This window comes from Dendrobium catenatum, unplaced genomic scaffold (genome assembly GCF_001605985.2).
Source record: "Dendrobium catenatum unplaced genomic scaffold, ASM160598v2 fragScaff_scaffold_35, whole genome shotgun sequence".
NCBI lineage: Eukaryota > Viridiplantae > Streptophyta > Magnoliopsida > Asparagales > Orchidaceae > Dendrobium > Dendrobium catenatum.
This window is the reverse complement of record NW_021318497.1, coordinates 145,827-170,678: the sequence shown is the minus strand read 5'-3', so window position 1 is coordinate 170,678 and position 24,852 is coordinate 145,827. Positions and strand designations below refer to the sequence as shown.

General features: G+C 37.9%; 1 protein-coding gene across 2 annotated transcripts in view; it reads left to right on the top strand.

Moving 5' to 3' along the window:
* The first annotated feature begins 8,784 nt into the window (after positions 1-8,784).
* LOC110112742 (putative G3BP-like protein) overlaps positions 8,785-24,852 on the top strand; it is a 40,260-nt gene continuing 24,192 nt past the window's right edge. The window contains exons 1-2 of one of the 2 annotated variants that reach the window (XM_020845057.2): positions 8,785-9,162; positions 9,288-9,422. In XM_020845057.2, coding sequence (XP_020700716.1) covers positions 9,139-9,162; positions 9,288-9,422 — 159 coding nt within the window. In that variant the 5' untranslated portion in view covers positions 8,785-9,138. Of the gene's footprint in view, positions 9,178-9,287; positions 9,423-24,852 lie in introns of both variants that reach the window. The other variant, XM_020845056.2, reaches the window with a different exon arrangement.

Below are 24,852 nucleotides of genomic sequence, written 5' to 3'. Positions count from 1 at the left end.
AAATCTTAAGTTAAGTTGACTAGCTTAGTTTTAGACCAGCTGCCTCTAGTTCATCTTCAATTGTATTGACCTTAGTTAAACTTATTGATTTTAGTTAGGCCCCATGAATTATGCTATATCAATTTAACCATAGTCTACTCTATAGCTTGATACTAAACTAATAATTTTAGTCATCCTAGGTAAATCATAGGAGTCTTCTATCATCTTAACTAAACCATAAGTGATTTGCCCACTCTAAGTCAATCTTTGGTGATTCTTAGTATACCCCATTACTTATTGTATCCATGGATGAATCTAAGGTGGTTCTTAATTTTAATCCTTTTTAATTAAATTTTAGAGGATGAGTGGTCTTACCTTAGACAAATGTTAAAATTCATAGGCAAACTTCTATGTTAAATTATATTATATAATCTAATAGACTGTCATGGCATTCCACTAATTATAGTTGTAGCCTATGCCCTAAAATATCTTATTTTTTTTAGGTTCTTTGGTGTTTGGCTATGTTTAAGCATACTATTTGATTAGCCTATGTTCCATATATAATCCTTTTGACAATAGGTAATTAGCCTAGGTCTCATCACATCTTAATATTTTAGGTTATAGGTGGTTAGCTTTGATCTTATTCTTTTAGACCTTAGATATCAAAATATATATGAGCTATTAACATGCTAATAATTATTGGTTGAGTAAGCCTACCAAGTAATAAGTGATGAGCGACGAGTGGTGAGTGGCGAGTAGGTCCTTTGAGTGATGACTGATGAGAAGATCCACCAAGTGATGAGTGGAAATTAGCCTTTGACGAGTGACATCGATACTTGGTCAATGAACCTTAACCTTCGATAAGGCAACTTTAACCTTCATCGGCTAAGGGAAACATGAGCTTGATCGAGCTATATTTGAATATACATCCTAGTTTAGAACTCCCCTTGAAATCCAAAAAAATATACCTATCTCTTTCCCCAATGTAATATTATATGTTATTTCACTTTAGGATTAGGTGTACATATTATTATGTGCAAGGACATCTTAGACAAAAAAAATCACCCTATGATGGATATTGTTTAGGTACTAAGGTTCATTTGTTGGATTTTTCATTACCCTTACAAAAATATAAAATTCTTATTATAAAAATCAAATACAAATTTTAATGCTTTACTTGTTTACATGAAAACCATCCATAATAATTATTGCGGGCCAGAATATACGCGGCGATAGAGTTAAAAAAATTTTGTCTCAGCGTTGCATGGATATCTAACACACAAATAGAATGAAAAACAAACACCAATATTTTTATGTGGAAACCCCTGTTAAAGGGAAAAACCACAGGGCTACATCCACTTGATAAGATTCCCCTAGTGTTTACTTAAGTTACAAATGACTTACTTGTCCCTAAAATTGAGGACAATCAGTATACAACTCTCGAGTTGAAATTTAGTTACAAATAGATATCGGAATTCTAGCAACATTAGGTGATCAGGCAGAACTCTTGCGTCACTTGAAGGCCGGGCGAAACTCCGACGCCACTTGGAGTTCAAGAGGAACTCCAACGTCACTTGAAGGTTGGATGGAACTCTGGCGCCACTTGGAGTTTGGGCGGAACTCCAGCGTCACTTGAAGTTTGGGAGGAACTTCGGCGGTGGTCAAGGAGATGTGTCTTCCTTCTCTTCTTCCTTCTCTTCTTCCTTCCCTTCTGTCTCCTTGCTTAATTATGGTGTCAGTCGGCTGTTAGAAGAAAGTTTGGCGGTGGTCGAGGAGGAGCTTCTTCCTTCTCTTCCTTCTCTTCTCTTTTTCTCTTCTTGCTTAGGTCCCCTTTTGAGAGAAATGAGGGGTCTATTTATAGTTTTCTGAGAGTTGCATGGCCAATAAATTGGAGGAAGATTAGGGGTGAATTGGGAGTGGTTTGAATGGATGGCCGATGTTGAATCTCTTGATCATGGATCATTTATCAAGCATTTGAAGGCTGTAATGATATCAAAATTTAACAATCTTGGGCTCGTTGGATTTGTCTCGTCGAGCCGCTCGATTCGATTATAAGCATGTCACATTTGGAAATTGTTTGGTGTCTAAATTATGGATTGAACCTTCCAAATGTGCTTCGGGTCATTGATTTGGACCAATTTGAGCTCGGATTTGGTCGAATTTGGTGTCGTTGGGTTTGTATTTCTGAGACATTCAGTTCGACTTTAAGTTTGCTAAAATTAGAGTTTATATGGTCTCTAATTTAATTTTTGAAGTTTCTAACATGATTTTTGCCTCGGTATGTCTGCTTCCATACCAAACCAAAGATTATATGAGTTTTCACCTGTATGAGTTCTAGTAGTGGTTCAATAAGCCCAGAGGATATTTTGGAGTTATTCATCCTATTGCCCCCAACCTTTTTTAGGCGTTTCTTTAATCCTTTTAGAATTATTCGATTTGTAACATCTGTTTGCTCATTCACCTGAGGATGAGCGACAACTGTATGGACTAGCTGAATATGAAAATCCTTAAAAAAAGATGTAAAGATCTTCATAGTAAACTATATCCTGTTATCAGTGATGACCCTTGCAAAAATGCCAAAACGACATACCCACAGGAACTGTTTGACATTTGCTTCTATAATCTTCACTAGAGGTTCTGCCTCCACCCACTTGGTGAAGTAATCTTATAGCCATGATGATTAATTTTTATTGTCTAGTGGCTATAGAGAAGGGTCCCATTATATCAATTCCCTACTAGGCGAAAGGCCAAGGGCTCTGAAGTGATGCAAGCTCTAGAGCGGGTGTATGGGTGTGATTCGAATGCAATTAGTAGTTTTTAGACTTTTAAGTAAACTCAAGTGCGTCCTATTTTATTATAGGCCAATAGATCTCTATCTCATGATCTTATAGACTAATGCTTTTCCTCCTAGATGTTCTTCATATACTCCTGAATGGACTTCTCAAAGTGCGTAATCAGCTTCTAAAGGTTGGAAACATTTGAGGTATGGTCCAATGAAAGCGTGTTTGTACAACTCGCCACCAACAATAGTAAAATTTGTTGCGTGGTTCATCAATTGATTGTATAACCCACAAATCTTAGATACTTGGAAAGTAGATCTCCTCGATACACTTTCTCTTATAAACATCTCCTGTCGTTGATGTAGCAAGTTTAAAAAGAGTATTAGTTTATATATTTTTCTCTCGGAGAACTGGATGATATTGTAGTACTAGGCTAGTTGTGGATTGTGGATGTCAAACTCCCCCTCCACCTAAGAGACGACCAATTATGAATCAATATGAACCACCAAGTTCTATACCTCACAGTTAATTGCCAACCTCAGTCTAACAATAAGGGCCTCATACTCTATTGTGTTATTTGTGGCAATGAATTTAAGTCGGAGCCTGTACTTAAGAGTAACTTGTAGTGGAGAGATCAACAAAACCTGCTCCAATGCCAGAACTTCCAGAAGCTCCATCAACATACAAAGTCCAGTACGAAGGAGAAGGAGAACTTGGGTGGTCATTGGATACAAGGATGGTGCATTCAACCACAAAATCTACAAGTGTCTGAGATTTGATATCAGGTCGAGGCAAGTAGTGGATGTCAAACTCTCCTAATTTTATAGACCACTTGATGAGCCTACTAGAGGCTTCTGGCTTTTGTAGGATACTTCTCAACGGAAGATTTGTGTAAACTCCAATTATGTGGGCTTGAAAGTAAGGGCATAGTTTCCTGGAAGAATAAACTAACGTTAAAGCTGTTTAATCCACTAAGGAATAACATCCCTTTATTTCAGATAATATCTTACTAACATAATGAATGGGATGTTATACAAACATTTTCTTCTCATACTAAGATCGAACTAATAGTTTGGGCAAAAAAAACCATATATAAATATAACTTTTCCCGGTGTTGGTTTAGAAAATAGTGGCAGAGATACCAAATAATTTTGTAGTTGTTTGAAGGCTTCTTGGTATTCATCAATATATTGGAATCCAAAGCTACGAGAACCTCTAAGTATCTTGAGGAAGGGCATATATTTATTTCCTGAATGGGTCAGGAAATGAGATAACAATTCAATCCTTCTATTTAGTATATGAACTTCCTTGATATTCTTTGGGGGCACCATGTCCCTTAGTACCTTGATTTTCTTAGGATTTCCCTCGATTCTTCCCCCATAAATCTTAAGAACTTTCTAGAGGCGACTCTAAAAGTATATTTGTTAGGGTTGAGTCGCATGTTATAGCGTCGTAGCAGATGGAAGCACTGTTCCAAGTCATATATATACGATTCCATCTTTATTTAATTATAGTCATAGTAGACATCCATAAAACTCAACATCTGATGTCCAAAGGTGGTATCGACCAACTAGTCAATATGAGGAAGCGGATAGCTATCTTTTGGATAAGATTTATTGAGATCTGTATAGTCTACACACATTCTTCAAGCTCCACATGCCTTCCATACCATGACGCTATTTTCCAACCAAGTGGGGTAGTGCACTTCCCATACAAATCTAGCTTCCAAAAACTTATCCACTTCCTGTTCGAATGCTTGCTGATGATCTGGCACAAAAATTTTGTTTCTTCTAGATCACTAGCTTGGACATATGGTTGACTTTGAGGGAGTGCACGACCACTTCAAGGTCGATTCCAGATATATCTGCTGGACTCCATGCAAAAATATCTTGATTCATTCATAGAGATTCTACGTATTTTTTCTTCTCTTTATTTGAGAGAAGGGATCCAATCTGCCCGGTCCTTGAAGGATGTTCCGATATGGATATAGTAGTGAGGTTTTCTACAGGAGAAGCTCTCTAAGGGATATTCTCGCTTCAGAGATAAAAGTCCTTGATGCTCAGGATAACTTTTGGACATGGTTTAACCTGTCTAAGATAGCAGGTTTGTGATATTTATTGATCTTTGCATACTACATTGACTCCTACCAGGGTAAGGAACTTCATCTTAAGGTGAGGGATGAAGGCGATAATCCTAAAGATCAACTGGAGTGGCCTTCCAAAGATATTATAAGCCAATTTTGACTTTACTACAATGAACTGGATGGAGTGTATAGTATGCTAGAGAAATTCTCCAATTATAACTGAGAGACTGATTGTCCCCTCTGCTCGAACAGGTCTATTGTCAAACTCATACATTAGACCTTCAGTAGGATGAAGCTTTTCTCTTGTGAGACTCATATTGAGAAAAGTAGAGTAGAACAAGACATCCACAGAGCTTCCATTGTCCATAAGAATTATTTTGATATTGTCACATAGGTTATATATCCCCATATTAATCACAAGCATATCTTAATGAGAGATTTTTACTCCCTCCAAATTAGAATACTTAAAAGTGATAGAATGATCTATATGAGCCTTCTTTGGTGTCGGCTTTTCATCTACAACCAAAAAGAATTTATTAGATAATAAAGGCCTCCTGCAATGGTCTCAATCTCTCCAACTATTATACGATTATTCAACAGTTATCTCTATGTTGTTGATTTTTTCCCCTAGTGGGACGAGCTTTCTCTTGGGTAAGTGGAACTTGAATAAACCATCGAAAATAACCTTGACAGATAAGCCTTTCAATTTCATCCTTGAGCTACTTACAACTTCGGTAGTGTGGCCATGACTATGATGAAAATGAAAGTATTGATCCTAATTTCCTGCATTCGGCTTCAAAGGATTTGGCCATTTCATATTATCTTAATTTTGAATGGCCATCAACACATTTGCTCGAGATGTGTTGAGTGGAGTATACTTCTTCTCTTGCCAAGATTCTCGACATGGCAATAGAGGCCTAGAAGGCAGATTATTCTTCAATTATTTCTTTCGTTGTGAGAATGAATTATGTATCCTAGGTGCACTTTTACGCCTTCCATTTGTTTACTCAAATTACTTTTGTGAATATTTATGACTTCATATGTAGAGATTTGTGCCTCCACATGATAGACCAGGTTGGCATATAAATGAACTGTATCTCACATGAGTGCTAAATAAAAAGGGACATGATGGAGGCCTCCAAGAAAGAATCCTCTCAGCAATTCAAGATCTACTCCTAGAATTTGCAGAGCCTCGGTGAAAAATTATTAAAAACACTTCTTCAACCAGTCTCCTTCATTTTGGCGGATTTCAAATAAGCGAGACAAATCCTTAACAATTCTTCAATTGGCATCGAATTTTTCTACGAATACTTTGGCCAATTTAATGAAAGTAGGGATCATTTCTGGTTGGAAGTGAATAAAATCACATTCGAGCTTGTCCTTTGAGGGTAATAAGAAAAACCTGGCAGATGAGTGTGTCTGAAGCTAGCTGGATATGCATGATGGTTCTATAATCATCGATATGCTTGTTTGGGTCATATGTCCCATCGCATGAATCGATATTCAGTAGTTTGAATCATGTCAGAATTGGGTGTTGAAGAAAGGCTTCAGTCAGGGGTAATGACTTCTGAAATTCCCACTGGTGAAGAGGTTGCCTTACACCTCATACGAGGAACTGTTCTTAGACCAATCTTCGTAGTTCATGATATATAGTGTTGCGAGGGAGCTCAGCAACGTGCGGTCAGGCTAAGTCTTCAAGGAGGTCTGAAGGAATGTGAGGTTGCCAACCTGTGTGTGAAGGATCGATAGAACTTGCTATGTCAGAAAGTTCATTATCTTGATGTGATCGCAGATGCCTCCTTGGCAGAGGAAGAGGGATCTTTGTATGAAGATGTTCGAGTTAAAACACCTTTAGGTAGTGGTGAATCTCAAGGGAGAAGAATATCCTCCTATGGTGCTAGCACCGATTACCGGGTCTCTCGTAGGAGTTGAATAATCTCATTCTGAGATTCTTCAGTCTTTCAGATTCACTCCTCTAGGGAAGGTCTTGAGGTTCCTTCTCCAGTAGCGTTTTGCCCCCCATGATAAAAAGATGCAGATGATTGGCGTCTATGATTTATATATTGATTCCTGGATTGATGGTTGTTGGAGCGAGAGGCTCCCAAGATACAATTTTTATACCTATTGGCCATTGAAGCAACACTTAGAATTATGGGATAATATTTCCCACAGACGGCGCGCATGTTGCGGGCTAGAATATACACGGAGATAGAGTTAGAAAATTTTTGTCTCAGCATTGTACGAATATCCATCACATAAACACAATGAAAAAAAAAAAAACACCAGTATTTTTATGTTGAAAACTCTATAAGGGGAAAAACCACAGGGTCATGCCCAATTGATAATATTCCACTAGTGTTTGCTTAAGTTATAAATGGCTGACTCATTCGTGAAATTAAGGATGATCATATTACAACTCTCGAGTTGAAATTCAATTACAAATAGATATCAGAATTTTGGCGATGTTGGGTGATCAAGCAGAACTCCTGTGTCACTTGAAGGTTAGGTAAAACTCCTGCTTCACGTGGAGTTCAGGATGAACTTCGGTGTCACTTGAAGGTTGGACGGAACTCCGACACCACTTGGAGTTTGGGCGGAACTCCGACGTCACTTGGAGTTCAGGAGGAACTCCGGCGGTGGTCGAGGATGAGTCTCTTCCTTCTCCTTCCCTTCTGCCTCCTTGCTTAATTCCAGCGTCGGTTAGCTGTCGGATGAAAGTCCGATGGTGATCAAGGAGGAGCTTCTTCATTCTCTTCTTCCTTCTCTTCTTGTCTTCTCTTCTTGCTTGGGTCCCCTTTCAATGGAAATAAGGGATCTATTTATAATTTCTTGATCGTGGACCGTTTATCAGGAATTTGAAGGCTCTAATGATATCGGAATTCGACGATCTTGGGCTTGTTGGATTCGTCTCGTTGAGCCGCTCGATTTGATTATAAGCACGCTACATTTGAAAACTGTTTGGTAATCCAAATTGTTAATTGAACCTTCCAAATGTGCTTCGGGTCTTTGATTGGACCAAATTGAGCTCAAATTGTGTCGAATTTGGTGTCGTTGGGTTCGTATTTCTGAGACATTCAGTTTGACTATAAGTTTGCTTAAATATGAGTTTAGATGATCTCCAATTTATTTTTTGAAGTTTTCAACATGATTTTTGCCTTGAGATTTGTGCCCGATTAAGATTATTTTTTGATGATATATCAATAAAAAATTGCATACTCCTAAAAATCATAAATATACAACATAAAATAGAAGTTTGTGATGCTATCGATGAATAGTTAAGGTTAAGCTTGGCATAGGCTCATATGGAATAAGACCACTCTGATGGAGACAAGTGAGCTTAGCCTTATAGTTAGACGACTTTCTCAAGGCATCGAATGGGGCTGGCTTGATTGACATATTCAACCTCATCGGAGATAATGTTCTCAATGATGATAAGGATGGAGATGAGGTCTTCATCAACTCATTCATATTTTACTTTGTATTTAACATGCAATATTGTGAACTAAAAAGTAAATTACTAAATTTAGTTTTTACCCAATTAAATAATTTACGAAATTTAAAATATATTGTGCTTTTTATTTGCTTATTAGTATAGGTCGGTGGTGAACGTACGTAGAGCTACGTTCTGCCGGCACTAAGATCGCAGGCACAAAACGGGAAATACCGAGCAATACCAATAATAACAAGAAATATCATTATGTGAAGTAATACCGAGCAATATCGAGCAATACCGAGCTAGAAAAACTCAGTATTTTTTGAGAAAACTCGGTATTGTTCTATATTGCTCGGTATTAATTTTCACAGAATGATATTCTCATTATTACTAAACAATATCTAGCAATACCGATCAAATACCGAGCAAAAACACAACCTCTGACGCCCGGGATGCCTATGGATGGTACATTACAGTTGCCGTTGCGCTGGCAAAGCTTAAATCGCGCTGTATTAAAGATCGCAACACTTGTGGAGAAGTTGAAGCGGATATTAGGGAAGAGAGAGGAAGAGAAATAGGATAGAGAGAGAAGAGATAGTGAGAGAAACAGAGGCCATTAAAGCTTCGTAGGATTGAAAGAGCGATTTTGAGAGGAATCCGAGGTCTCCTTGAGCTTCTCTCTCCTCCTTGTAATCTGAGGGACGAACGGATCGATTTGGCTTTTGCTGTGGATCTTAATAGAGGACCGCCGATTTCTCTGGCAGTTCATCGGATCTAGGGATTCGGGAGGAGGGAAGAGCTCACGGGGCCAGGTCTTTGGAGTTTGGATCCATATCCTTGCATGCTCGTTTAGAAGGTTGACAATGGCGTCTGCGTTTCCAGGGCAGGTCAGTGCCGCTCAGGTAATCGAATTGGCCGGGGCAGGAAGGCAGAAAGGCAACTTTGTCTCCGCGTCTTCGAATTTCTGATTGTAGTTTACTACGCCCCACTAATTTTCTGCCTCCTTTTTTAGGTTGGGTCTTTTTTTCTGGGGCAGTACTATCCTTTTCTTCAACAAACGCCAAATTTGGTTCACCAGTTCTATACAAATACGAGCACCATGATACGATATAATGGTGATGCCAGCGAGAAGGCTTCAGGGATGGCGGTAAGTTGAATTTGGCTGCATTATCTTTGTTGAGAGAATTGTTCTAGTGCTTATTGCATCACTTGATGATATCCATCGCGGGGCTGTTTGGTTGCATGAATTCACAGTTTCTGAATTTTCACCTCGAGGTTATTTGCAGTTTCTATAACGTATAATTACTTATGCGGATGCAATGCGCTTGTTTTCCCTGTAATTGTTTTTCTTTGAAATGCATTAGTCAATATATAATAGAAAAGCAAATGATGCAAAGAAGGCATAGACAAGTTTCACCATGTTGTTTATCGTAAATTCTAGTTTCTAGGGAAACGAATTCAAGTATTCCTTTCAGTTGCACACAGTTCCCTCCGAACCAGACAGCCCCAAAGTAAATACTTGTTGATAGTTGATACGCTAAAGTCCTTCAGCTTTTCCATGGTTAGAGTAAATGCTTCTGCATCTACATGAAATGGGAAAAGGAACAGGTATCCAATGTCAAATGGCCATGTTCATCAAGCCACACTTGTTACCATGAACTGGGTTCAAGCAAGCCTCCAATTAAAAAAATTAACTTGACACAAAGTTGAAATCGCCAAAATATATGATGAACTTGCTAATAAACTCATAAGTGCAAGTCATCGAAGATACTTGACAGTTGACACATCTATTATATACTCAGGCTGAGGTTATTAAAACTCGCCTGTGAATTTGTCTATGAAAATGTCAATTCGGTAAATCAATTCTTGCATACTTTTTTCTTGCAAAAATCTATCCTATGGATTGGCATCCAGCTAGCACTCCACTAGTCTTTCTCTCCCTACTATTCTGCTTCACATCACGCTCAACATCCATTTCCATTAGCCATCGATTAAGCACTCCAACTCCTTTTCCCTTCTTTAGTCCAATGACACCTCATTTATTAATGTGCTAGTGGATGTCATCTTACCAATACGAGTGGACTATTTTATTGTAATTAATTGTTTATCTAAATTTTATTCCTTTGTTTTATATATTTCATATTAGAAGTTCCTAGAGTATTGTATAAATACTGGAGAAGTGTTGGAATGAAACTCAATCAGTTTTCTCCAATTTTGTTTTGAACTTTTGATATCAAAGCTTTAGGTTTTCTCTTAACATTTTTATAAGCAGTAGCATTTATCGTTTTATTGCCTAGAACTTGCTACAAGTTTCTTTTCTTTCCACCTACTTTCTCATTTGTAGCTTTCACTGCCATAGCCTATTTCTAGCCCTCTTTCTCTTTGCAACTAAATGCTGCCTCATTTTTCCTGCCCATTGATCACAAAAATGCTCATGTTCCCTTGGTTTTAGGTTTGTTGGGACCAAGACTAGCTGATACGGACATCCAACCGTCCATGCCAATCAGAGGAGCTGAAGATCGACGACCGAGATCACTTTGTTTTATTTTCGTTTATTAAGTGTATTTTAATTTAGTTTTGCAATTTCCCTTCTTACCCTCTTATGTAAAAGCACAAGGGGCAAATGTGTCTTTTAAATCTCTTTTGAGGCCTATATATAGAGGCCCCTTCTCTTGTATTAGGATGATGGATTATTAATAAAAAAATTTGCGTTTTGCACTTGGGTTCTTTAGGAAGACGTTAGCGAAATCCCTATGGGAGGGAGTCGGAGTTTCCACCAGCTGCAGGATGAGTCCAGGCTCGTGGCTTGAAATCCCTTGAAGAAGGGCAACGTAGTACCCGTCAGCCGCAGGATGTGTCCGGGCTCGCAGTTGTATCTTTGATATTTTGTTTATTTGTTTTTGTTCCTTTTTATTGTTTCTAGTTTTCATGTTCATCCTCTACCTACGTCCACTTTCATCTTCTCCATCTCCAAGCCGTCGTCTCCTTTTCCACCATGCCGCCGGCTCCACCTCATTAGTCGCCGGCCGAACTCCTCCCACCCTCTTTGGGATTTCCTAATTTTGTTGGGTCAATTTAGGGATTAATTTGAATTTGAAATTATTCAAATTCAAATTTCAAATTCTTTCATAATTTGGTTCATCTATTTTTGGAAAGTGCTTAATTGAAATCAATTTGAATTTTAAATTCAAATTGAAGTTTAATTAGCCTCATTAAATACTATTTCAGATTATTTCCTAAATCAATCCTAGATTTAGAAAATAATTCAAAATCCCCTTCATAACCGAAATTTCCCTTGCCTTACTCTACTAATTAATTCCTTAATCTATGGAGGTTAATTACATGAATTTAAATCCATTTAATTCCCTGTTTCATGCAATCTGCCGGCCTCATATTCTGTTGGCTTAGTTTAGGAAATATTTTCTAACAATAAGTCCCCTTTCCTTTTAAAAGAAAAGAGTTTATTTCCCCACCTCAACAGCCGAAATTTTCTTAAGGAATAAACTCTAATTACTTTCCTAAAACCAAACAAAGGATTTAGGAAATAATTCCACCGCCCAACTCCCCCTACCGCTGGCCCCATCTCCTTATTAAATTGCCTTTGAAATCTATCCAGATTTGCAACGTATTACTTTGGCAAAATTTCCTTCCCGTATTCCCTCCTGGCCAAAATTCTCACAGCCGAAATTCTCTTCCATTGGCTTGCATCCTAAGCATTTGAAGGCCACTACCTGCTGCCCAAGGGCTCCCAGCCTCCATATGTGGTGGTCCAAAGTTCCCAATGCTTTATAGAAGCTGTCCAGGGTGTTCCCCAACATTGCAAGTTGCTGTCTAGATTGTAAGGAAGAAGAAAACTGCTGTCCTCAGAATTTTTGGATCAAAATCGGAAACTATTTTCAGATTTTGGGAATCGGACTTAAAGCGTTTTCGTTCTACATCAGTTTGGTATCAGAGCATGGTTGCTCACCCGGGACGCTAACTCGACGGAGTCGAGCCTTTTCCACCCCGGGAGAATGATGCAGACATCCAACCGTCCATGCCAATCAGAGGAGCTGAAGATCGACGACCGAGATCACTTTGTTTTATTTTCGTTTATTAAGTGTATTTTAGTTTTGCAATTTCTTTTCTTACCCTCTTATCTTATGTAAAAGCACAAGGGGCAAATGTGTCTTTTAAATCTCTTTTGAGGCCTATATACAGAGACCCCTTCTCTTGTATTAGGATGATGAATTATTAATAAAAAAAATTTGCGTTTTGCACTTGGGTTCTTTAGGAAGAACGTTAGCGAAATCCCTATGGGAGGGAGTCGGAGTTTCCACCAGCCGCAGGATGGGTCCGGGCTCGTGGCGTGAAGTCCCTTGGAGAAGGGCAACGTAGTACCCGTCAGCCGCAGGATGTGTCCGGGCTCGCAGTTGTATCTTTGATATTTTGTTTATTTGTTTTTGTTCCTTTTTATTGTTCCTAGTTTTCATCTTCATCCTCTACCTACGTCCACCTTCATCTTCTCCATCTCCAAGCCATCGTCTCCTTTTCCACCATGCCGCCGGCTCCACCTCATTAGTCGCCGGCCGAACTCCTCCCACCCTCTTTGGGATTTCCTAATTTTGTTGGGTCAATTTAGGGATTAATTTGAATTTGAAATTATTCAAATTCAAATTTCAAATTTTTTCATAATTTGGTTCATCTATTTTTGGAAAGTGCTTAATTGAAATCAATTTGAATTTTAAATTCAAATTGAAGTTTAATTAGCCTCATTAAATCCCATTTCAAATTATTTCCTAAATCAATCCTAGATTTAGAAAATAATTCAAAATCCCCTTCATAACCGAAATTTCCCTTGCCTTACTCTACTAATTAATTCCTTAATCTATGGAGGTTAATTACATGAATTTAAATCCATTTAATTCCCTGTTTCATGCAATCTGCCGGCCTCATATCCTGTTCGCTTAGTTTAGGAAATATTTCCTAACAATAAGTCTCCTTTCCTTTTAAAAGAAAAGAGTTTATTTCCCCACCTCAACAGCCGAAATTTTCTTAAGGAATAAACTCTAATTACTTTCCTAAAATCAAACAAAGGATTTAGGAAATAATTCCACCGCCCAACTCCCCCTACCGCTGGCCCCATCCCCTTATTAAATTGCCTTTGAAATCTATCCAGATTTGCAACGTATTACTTTGACAAAATTTCCTTCCCGTATTCCCTGCTGGCCGAAATTCTCTGCCATTGGCTTGCATCCTAAGCATTTGAAGGCCACTACCTGCTGCCCAAGGGCTCCCAGCCTCCATACGTGGTGGTCCAAAGTTCCTAATGCTTTATAGAAGCTGTCCAGGGTGTTCCCCAACATTGCAAGTTGCTGTCTAGACTGTAAGGAAGCAGAAAACTGCTGTCCTCAGAATTTTTGGATCAAAATCTGAAACTGTTTTCAGATTTTGGGAAGCGGACTTAAAGCATTTTCGTTCTACATCACTAGCTACCCAAATTCAATGGGAGAATTGCAAAATATCCATTCAACATATCGTTTGAATGGATAGAATTATCTTAAGTGTTCACCTGGCATGAGACCTCAGCAAAGCGATCCTATATTCAAAACTTGGGATGAACATGACTCTATAGCGATGTCCTGGTTATGGAACTTCTTGGTTTATAAAATACGTGACACATGTATGTTCATTAATTCAGTAAAGGATAATTGGGATATGATAAATCAAATGTATTATAAATTCTGTGATGTGGCTCAAATTCATGAGTTCAAAACCAAGTTCTCAGCCACAAAGCAAGAAAGAAGATCAATTACAAATACTCTAATCTACTAGAAGGCCTTTGTTAAGGGATGAATCATCATCAAGGCATCCATATGGAATGCAATAAAGAGACGACCATCCTTAAAAGATTTCTTGAAAGTGATTTTCTTGTTGGATTAAATGTTAAGTTTGATGTAATAAGGGTACTAATTCTTTGAAAAGAGGATTTAACTATCCTAAATAAAGACATTGCTATTAATCAAACATAAGAAGAGAAAGAGTTGTGATTTCCAATAATCACTTGACAAGTTCATCACTAATGACAAATGTTGACAAATCATAAACCTAATTCAAAACTCTCCTTTCCTGTGGAGCACAAGCAACCACACCTAACAGTGATGGTCAATTGAGATTTTCTCTGGTGCACATATTACAAGAAGGCTCTACATACAAAAGAATTATGCTAGAAGCTTGACAAGCCATGTGTAAAAGCAGGAAAACATTAGTAGGACAAGCAAAAGAATAAAAACATGTATATGTAATAACTGTGGAAGAAAGTAACACTAAAGAATCACCCATTAAGTTTCACCAAAGGATCACTAAAAAGATTCGTATGTCAAGTAGTTATTTTCTTTGTTCTCATGTGTTATTTCCTCTTCTTATGCTTTTAAAGTCTTAAAGAAGTCCAAATTCAACTCCTAGATTATTGATTAAGAAACTACAAACTATATGACCAATTATTCATACTAATTTATTTCATATATACCTTATCATAGCAATAGTAAAAATAACAATTACTAATGGATCATTGACGATCACTATTGGTCAAATTCTTATAAATAAATCCCCTCGCTTCAAAATATCCTCAATGCAACTAAATAATTCACCTACTTATTATTTATCTAAAAGTTAATCACAAATTTAAAATATAATGTTATATTTTACGCATTTCGTTGTGTATTTCAAGAAGATGGCACGAGGAGGAGGATTGAATTTGCTAAAGAATGAGACGGTCTCTGTACCTTGAGGAATTTAATGACCAATGATGATCCAAATTACCTGTTGTAATATATTTCCTTTTTGGAACTTTTAAATCCAAAAAAGATAGGATATTCTAACACCAATATTCGGGCCATCATTCTTTTGTTATTCTAAAAGTTATATTTTTTTATCATTCAAAAACATTAACATTGAAAAATTTTATTATGATACGTGTGAGTTAGCAAAACATAGGTGTAGCAATTTTCTAAAGAATAGCACAAGAACATAAAGTACTTTTTCTCTTATTCATATACATCGGGGAATCATCTTCTACACCAAATATCTATGAGGTTTGATAGTTCATATTTTTTATTGATAAGTGATAACCACACCATGATTTGAAATTACTCAATCTAAAAGAGACATTTTCTTTCTGTGAGGTGAGGCACAAGCCTTGAGGCATTTTAAAGCGTAAGCCTCAAAATTAAATTATTAAATTAATAAAATGGAGATTTACATACATACCACTTAATACTATTCTATTTACATATTTAACACCTAAAACTTTAATATTACATACATACCACCCATAGTTTATTTTCATACCAAATATGAGTGGTAGAAATGAAATATATCAGTGGTAGTAAAGAAATATAAGTGGTATATTTGATATTAAAATAATATAGAGTGATATGCATGTAATATTAAAGTTTTAGGTGTTAGATATGTAAATAGGATGTTATAAAGTGGTATGTATGTAAATTTCCCTAATAAAAAATATAAAAAAATAAGTATCACATTAACATCAAGGTAAGATGTTAAAGTAAAATCATAAAAAGTTAAAATAAGGTCATTAAAAATTAAAAATAGTACAATATTACATGCAACACTAAATAAATAGTTTCTTGCACTCTCAATTCAACATGAAAAAGTAATCTAAGATCATTATTTATGACTTCAAAAATATCCTCCACTCATGTTTTAGAGAGTCTTCATTAGAATCATTTTTATGGTTAATTTCTTTCTCTCCTCTTTCATACTAAAAATTAGGAAATTGGTTTCCAACAAAAAGAGGAGTGGCTTTAGAAGAGAAGCAATGATATTGTAATAGCAATGGTGGCACAATATTGACGGTAATGTTAGAGGATAGGGTGTGGTTGTGAGGGTCCTATGACTACGAGTTTGTGGTTGTACGATTCTTCTTATATTTGGTTATATTTAGGTACAATTAATTATCTTAATTTAATATATAAAATTCAAATAAAATCATAAAATTAACTAGGTTCTATTTTTTGAGGCTTATGCCTATTCAAAATTGTGATGAGGTGTGCTTTGAGGTGCACCGCACCCCCATTAAGGTGTAAATCTCATATGGCAAGCGTGAGGTGTACACTTTAATGCCTTTTTTTTAAATTATGTTGAGATGAGCTGTGAGGCGGGCCTTTAATTGTACAATTTTAAATCATGAACTATACCCATTAGTCATCATGAGTTTTTATATTCAAATTCAAAAGTGATGTAGGTATTGTATTCACCACCTTTTTCAACATGATAAAAAATCGATTTGATTTTAAAAAATAATCAAATATAACAATGCCAAAGGTCTTTTAAACCATACTCTCTTCTCATATTTCTAAGGAAAAGAAATAATACATTAGTTCTTTTTTACCTCAACAAAATGGGGTGGCTAAATAAAAAAATGACAACTTATTACTAAGTTAGGGTGCTAAGGTCACTAAATACCTCAAAATTATAATGCATTTACTTTTCTTCCAACCAAACACTAAAAAAATTCAAATCCCTTGCATTTGGTTTACTCTTTATAACTAATGTTTGTGACCAAATAATCCACTTAAGTCATTTTTTGCCGGCTTTATTAGTCCCTAGGAAGTCATCATAAGTTTCCCTCTAAACAAAGCTTGTTGTCTAAATGAAGAATAACTGGATATTTGGTTATACTCCTCTATGTTCATATGGTTGTTTGCTATACATCTAGTAACTTGACCAACATTCTTGGTTGTGACCAAATAATCCACTTAAGTCATTTTTTGCGGACTTTATTTGTCCCTAGGAAGTCATCATAAGTTTCCCTCTAAACAAAGCTTGTGGTCTGAATGAAGAATAACTGGATATGTGGTTATACTCCTCTATGTTCATATGGTTGTTCACTACATCCAGTAACTCGACCAACATTCTTGGCTACTGCAACCCGAGTGCATATCTAAAAGGAACTTTTTGTTATAGTTGAGTTAATACTGCTTGTGTTCTTACTAGCTCCAATCTTTTATCACCAACATTTCACATTTAAAATAAATGTTAAAGTTTCCCAGTCTCACCCCTGCTCTTGCCTCGTATTGATTAGAGTTTGACAATAATGAAATTTTTGGCACTAGAGAATCAAGTGGCAAACTACTTTTTAAATTCCAAGCGAGAAATAATACCTCCAAATGGTAAATGTAACAACGTCTTCATGAATAAGGTAAAGAATAATCGATATTAAAGTGCATCAGTGATGTCAAAGAGGGAAGTACCTCCCTAAAAATTAGTGACATGATCAGCAGAATCCATCTTTCCTTCTTTAAAACCCCTAAACGGAGGATCTTGAACTTTGTTGTTATGCCTCCACAATCTCTGCGGAGAATGCTTTCGACATGTGAATTTGGAGCTTCTAGTGCCATCATGGTAGAGAAATCTCATCAGTACTCTCTAGAAGGTATGTCACATAAATTGTTATGGTAGATATAATGCTTCAAAGTCAAGTTTATTATAATGATAGAATTCATAATCCATCTCCAAGAATCTCAATTCGAAATCTTGTTTTTAGAAATTATTCAAGAATTCTTTAAATCATATTTAAAACTCCCTTCCATCTGACTTAGCTGCCTTGTAGTAATAAATTATTGTTGCTCATAGGAGACTGTTAGGCCGGCTGAACCGGTCCCTAGTGGACCGGTTCACGTCTACAGGCGGAGGCAAATAGGGGGAGGGGCGGAACATGGAGGGACCCACTTCACTAATTAATCTTGTCTGTGGAGGAAAAAATTCAAATTAGGGGGGCTGTTTAGGGATTAAATTTTTATCCATTTGCTTTAATTAGTCTTTTTGGCTAGGGTTTGTTTTTCATCTTGAATTTGAGTACAATTTGAGATCTAGGGTTTGTGTTCTTGGGCTCTAGGCTTTGCTAGAGAAGTCGAGAGTTGTTTCTTCCTCTCGAATTGAAGAAACTTGTATCTTGTATTATTTTTCTTGTTCTTGGATTGAATATAAGAAGTTTTCATTGTGTTTCTCTTCGATATCCTGAGTTTCCTGCATTGTTTTTGATGTTTATTCTCTGAAATCAGCAACTTTCTTGCTGTTTCTTACAGATTATTGCTAGGTTTTCTTGCTAACTCAAGCATTTCCCTTAGGGTTACTTGCGCACTCTAGTATTTCCTATCAAATTGGTATCAGAGCATTGTCTTGGGACCATCGGCGGCTGAAATCCAGAGTTTTCAGTAAAGAAATTTTATCCGCAAGAAGACCTCGTAGATCTTGGGAAGGAAAATGGTCGGAAGGAAAGTTGAAGTATTAGAGGGAGAAATAGGCCAACTAAAAACAGATTTCGAGGAAAAAATCGCTGATTTTCAGAATCAATTTGCTTCCATCCATGAAAAGATGGATGGTAGGTTCACCGCCTTGGAAGATATAATGAAGAAGATGCTTGAAGCAAGCAAAATCCGGTAACATCGGAAAATAAAGGAGACCACCGGCGACCATGGAAGAGGAGGAAATCCAAACCCATTTAGGAGGAAGGAGAATCCGAAAGTGGAGATCCTTGAGGGAGATGATGGAATGCCTCCTCTAGAACCATTCTCTAGAGAAGAGATGAGTATGGGCTATGAAAGGAGGGGTGCTGATTTTGTTGGAAGAAGGGATGATTTTTATTGCTGGGGTACTGAATGTGAAAGGAGAAGAGAGGATTATGAGGAAGGTTCGGGTATGATCGCTGGAGGGAAGATCGTGACCACTGGGAGCACTTTCTCTTCCAGGAATCATAGGTTATGGAGGAGTTAGGGGAAACGGGGGTACCTGAGGGTGAGGAAACTGAAGATGCCCATCTTTGAGGGTAAGGATGCACATGGCTGGATCTACAAGGTGGAGCGATACTTTGTAGTCAATGGGTTGACTGAGGAGGAGAAACTAGCAGCAGCAGGATTGTATTTGGAAGGGAAGGCACTAGTGTGGTACCAATGGCGGGACATGTGGTGACCCATTCAAAGCTGGGGGGAGTTCAAAGACTGTTTACTAGAATGTTTTCGAACCAGTAGGGGAGGAGACTTCTACGAGCAATTCTTTTCCCTGACGTAGGAGGGGACATTGACAGAGTACTGGAATCGGTTTGAGTACATAGCTAGTAGGCTGGATCGTCTTTCTGAAACCGTGCTTGAAGGGAACTTCATGAAGGGGTTCAAACCGGAGATCAGAGCAGCTGTTAGAGTGATGAGACCGTTTGACTTGGGTGAGGCCATGAAGTTGGCGCAGCTGGTCGAGGACCAGAAGCATCTGGAGAGGGGGGCTTGAGGCAGTAGCTCCGGGGGATCCTACAGGATGACTACTACCTTTCTAGCTCCTAAAGGAGTTGCACCAGGAGGGTCACGCGAAGTACCAACCTAAAGAAACGCAGCTTCATACAAACTAGTGTGGAGTACTTGGGACATGTGATGTCTCAGGAAGGGGTAAAAACAGATCCAGCTCTGATTGAAGTCATGCAGAAGTGGCATCTACCTTGGAACTTGAGCAAGCTGAGGGGATTCCTAGGAATGATGGGTTACTACCGGAGATCTGTGAAAGAGTATAGCAACATATAACCCTAAACCCTGCCTTTGACAGAGCTGTTAAAGAAGGATAGCTTCATGTGAGGAGAAGCAGCTACTCAGGCTTTTGAGAAACATAAGAAAGCAATGATCCGGGACTCATTTTGGCTCTACCAAACTTTAGTTAGACATTTGTAGTAAAGATAGATGCATCTGGATATAAGTTGGGGGCAGTACTGATGCAGCAGCATAGACCCATAACCTACTTCAGTCAGGTGTTGGAAGTTAGAGCAAGACTGAAGTTTATGTATGAATGAGAATTGATGGCAATCGAGTTGGCTATTCAGAAGTGGCGATCATATCTGTTGGGCTGACATTTCATCGTCAGGACATATCAAAGGAGCTTAAAGTACCTGTTGGAGCAAAGGATGGCGATGGAGGAACATCAGATGTGGTTGTCTAAACTATTGGGATACGATTTCGAGATCTAGTACCGTTCATGGATTGAGAATAAGGTGGCTGATGTCTTATCCAGGTGTGGGGGAGAGCTTCAGGAGATGACCATTTCAGTACCTTGATGGTGGATTGGGGGGGGGGGGGGGGGGGCGGGGGGATAGGGGGGAGTGGTCCAAGAAGGAAGTGTGCAGGATGAAGAGTTGAAGAAGCTCCGGATGGATCTACTGAAGGATAGGAGCAACCACCCAGGTTATGCCCTCGAGGGGGAGAGACTGTTGTACCATAGACGGTTTGTGATTCCAGGATCCTCCATCCATAGTCCCCAGCTATTGCAGGAGTTCCATGGGAGTGCTATGGAAGGACATTTCGGAGTGGAAAAGACATATAAGAGACTTGCTGCTGAATTGTACTAGAAAGGGATGATAAGGATGTGCAAGAGATGGTGGCGAGGTGTGAAGTGTGCTAGAGAAACAAGCATATAGTTATGACTCCAAGGGGGTTACTACAAACCTTATCACTTCCCAACAGAGTGTGGGAAGAAGTGTCCATGGATTTTATAGCTGGCCTACCCCAATCAGAAGGGTTACTGTTATCATGGTGGTGGTGGATAGGCTGAGTAAGTATGCACATTTCATCCCTTTACGACACCCATACACCGCATTGATAGTAGCAGCAGCCTTCATCAGGGAGGTGGTTTGTCTACATGGGATTCTAGAGTCGATAGTATCAGATCGAGACAAAGTGTTCCCCAGTCAATTTTGGAGGGAACTGTTCAGGTTATAGGGCATGGTCCTCAAAAGAAGCACCACCTACCATCCCCAAACAGACGGGCAAATGGAGGTAGTAAACCGGAGCTTGAAGACTTACTTGAGGTGTTTTGCTTCTGAAATACCATGGATGTGAGCCAAATGATTGGCATGGGCGGAGTATTGGTACAATACATCGTATCACTCTGCTTCTCAGATGAACTCTTTTAAGGTGATATATGGAAGAGACCCTCCACACTTAGTACACTTTGAAAAAGGGAGCACACCAGTATCCTCAGTGGAGCAGTACTTGGAAGACAGGAATAAGGTGTTGGAGGAATTGAAGAAACACCTAATGAGGGCGCATCAAATCATTAGGAGGCAGACATACTCACACAGGAGAGACATCCAGTTTGAAGTAGGTGAGAAGATTTTTCTGAAACTGTAGCCCTAAAGGCAGAAGACATTGGCTAACAAGAGAAATGAGAAGTTAACCCCAAGGTATTTTGGCCCTTATGAGATATTGGACAAGGTTGGAGCAGTGTCATACCGCTTGAAGTTACCCCCATCCGCCATTATACATCAAGTATTCCATGTGACACAGCTAAGGAAGGCTATAGGGGAGCATGCAACCAGTGCAGAACTGCCAGCAACATTGACTGGCGAGATGGAGGTGGTCTTAGAACCTCTGGAGCTAAAAGAGGTGAGAAATGACAAGGAAGGAAACAAGGAGGTGTTAATTACTTGGAGGGGGCTTCCTGACTTCGATGCCACAATGGGAACCATATGAGAGGGTGAAAGAGCAGTTCCCTTTATTTCATCTTGAGGATAAAGTGAGTCTTTGGGAGGCAGGTAATGTTAGGCCGGCCCTAAGGCCGGCTGATTCAATCCCTAGTTGACCGGTTCACGTCTACAGGCAGAGGCAAATTGGGGGAGGGGTAGAACATGGAGGGGCCCACTTCACTAATTAATCATTGCTTTGGAGGGAAAATTCAAATTAGGGGGTTTTTTTAGGGATTAAACTTTTATCATTTTGCTTTAATTAGTCTTTTTGGCTAGGGTTTGGTTTTCATCTTGAATTTGAATGCAATTTAAGATCTAGGGTTTGTGTTCTTGGGCTCTAGGCTGTGCTAGAGAAGAGGAGAGTTGTTTCTTCCTCTCGAATTGAAGAAACTTGTATATTGTATTATTTTTCTTGTTCGTGGATTGAATATAAGAAGTTTTCCTTGTGTTTCTCTCAGATATCCGGAGTTTCCTGCATTGTTTTTGTTATTTTCTCTCCGAAATCAGCAACTTTCTTGCTGGTTCTTACCGATTATTGCTAGGTTTGCTTGTGAATTCAAGTATTTCCCTTAGGGTTACTTGCAAACTCAAGTATTTTCTATCAGAGACCTCTCCATTTCCTTGAGATGCTTTAGTACTTCTTGTCCTAGACATCTTTCTAAACTCATTGCACCTTCAAGGATATTAGATCCAAAACCATCCGCTGGTAATACTAGATCCTTACTAATAAGTATGAAACTATATTTACAAAAGCAAGAGGGGAGAAATAAAAAAGTAGAGAGAGAAGCTCTAAAATGTAACAAGATATATGTAGAAATATTAAATGATGTAACTTGAGTCAATTAGAATATGCAGAATATGGTTTGTGCAATAAGAAATATTACATTTGGATAATATAAATAAAACTGCGTAGCAAGGCTTAAGAACGCTCATACCTATTAACGACGAATGACGCACCATGGCGCACAGGTCTCTTTGGAGCTATGGCGCATAGCGTATGACGCGGCGCACGCTATTTTGAACATGACACAAACTATATAAGAATTATAAAATAATAAGCATGAATATGAAATATCATTAAAAATAAAAGACAAGCTATCCAAGAGACAATAATTCACATTTAAAGTCCTCACCCCATCCTCCTCTCCTATAGAGTCCAATGTCTCCCAATCAAAGCGTGCACTAATGAAGAAAACTTATACAAAGCATGCACTCATGAAGAAGCAGACTAACACTAACAACTATTACTAAAGATGATGAATACAACAATATGTCAGGCTGCCGGGGTCTAAGGGGGCGTGCCCCCGGAGCAAATTTTATATGTAAGAGTAATTTTGAAGTTATGCTTATTTCTAAAGTTCATAAGTCATTTGTATGGAAAGATACCTAGTAGTACCGAGCATGTACCTAGCAGTACCGAGCATTTTTTTTTTAATTTTAAGAGATGGACGTCACATTTAAACAATTTGGTGCGCTATTTTGCGTCGTGCGCCATAGCTCACATGTGGCGCAAATAGCGCGCGCAATTCTAAACACATGCGCCTCGCCATGAACATGGCTACGTAGGTGCGCCGCGCCGTGCGCCATGGCGCGCGCTATTTTGCGCCATTGACAACTATGAGAGCGCTCATTATAAAATGAATAAATCTAGTCGTCTTATAACTGTCTTATTACATAGACAATTCTTGATAAACTTTAAACTAAATGAAAGAACCTTTGAGAGTAATTTCTTAATGAAGCTTTAACAACATAATTTTGGATTTTCAAGTAGCTTTTATATTCTTGGGTGACTTCATTTGATAATGATAAGAATTGGAGAGAATTGTTTGAGTTTCATTCGAGCACTTGCTCAATATTTATATTATCTTAGAAGAGCTTTTAGTAGGAAATATGCTAATTTTAATTATACAATTAATTACAATAAAACAACCTACAAAGATTGGTGATGTGGCATCCATGAGTACATGGATCAATGAGGTATTAATAGAATAAAGAAAGGAGCACATGACTAGTGGACCGCTAGTTGGAGAGGGCTCCACGAAATGTATTTGGGTAGGTGGGAATTGAGTTTTGGTTTGTTAAATTGATATATCCACACTATATTGTTCATTTCAAGCTTGCATGTCAATTTTTAAAATATTGTTCTATATATCATTGGTAAGATTGTCTATTACTTGGGCATGTGTTAACAAATGGAGTACAAATTAAATAACTATTTAGCTTCTCCTTTATAAAATGCCTATTCGCTTCAATTTATTTGTTCAATCATGTTATGCGAGATTATGTTCAAATGTTCAATATTGATGACTGACTTGTTGTCATAATAAAGCCTTATAGAATCTTTTCATACAATTTTAAAATCCTTTAGGACAAATTTCAACCATAATAACTCACAAATTTTACACTAATAATATAGGTAATGCGAAGTCTAATATTTGATAAGTAGACAAATTTTTCCACTAGTCATTGACAAGTGGTTTTTTATGACTATCTTCTAGAGCATTTCTAAGTTTATGGTTAAATTTATGGGGCTCTCAGTAGGCTTGCTTCCCAACTTGATGTAGAACGGAGATGGGTGGGGGGTCATTTGAAATTTGAATTTCAAATTAAATGGGAAAAGGAGGGAAGGGGTACTTAATTAATCCCTTAAATGGAGAGAGATTGGAGGCCTTAATGGAGAAGCATTAATTAAAATAGGAGAGAGTGAGGGGTGGAATTAAAGCTTGCCTATTCCATAGTCTTAAATTGAGGGAGAGAATTTTATTCAAATCCAATTTGGAATTGAACTGAAATTGATTTAAATACTTTCCTATAATAGATCAATTAATTTAAGAAATTATTCAAATTTCAAATTATGTTGGATTTGAATTCAAAACCTTTCCAGGATAATCATTAATCTAATTTTGGGAAGAAATTTAAAGAGGGCATGGGTATGGGGCTGGCCAAGAGAGAGAGGGGGGGACTAGGGGTTTCTAGGTTCAATGTATTTGGACTAGGGATTAATTAATCAATCAATTTCAGAATTGATTAATTAATTGAATGAATGAGGTTTCCAAAAATAAGGTAATTAATGATG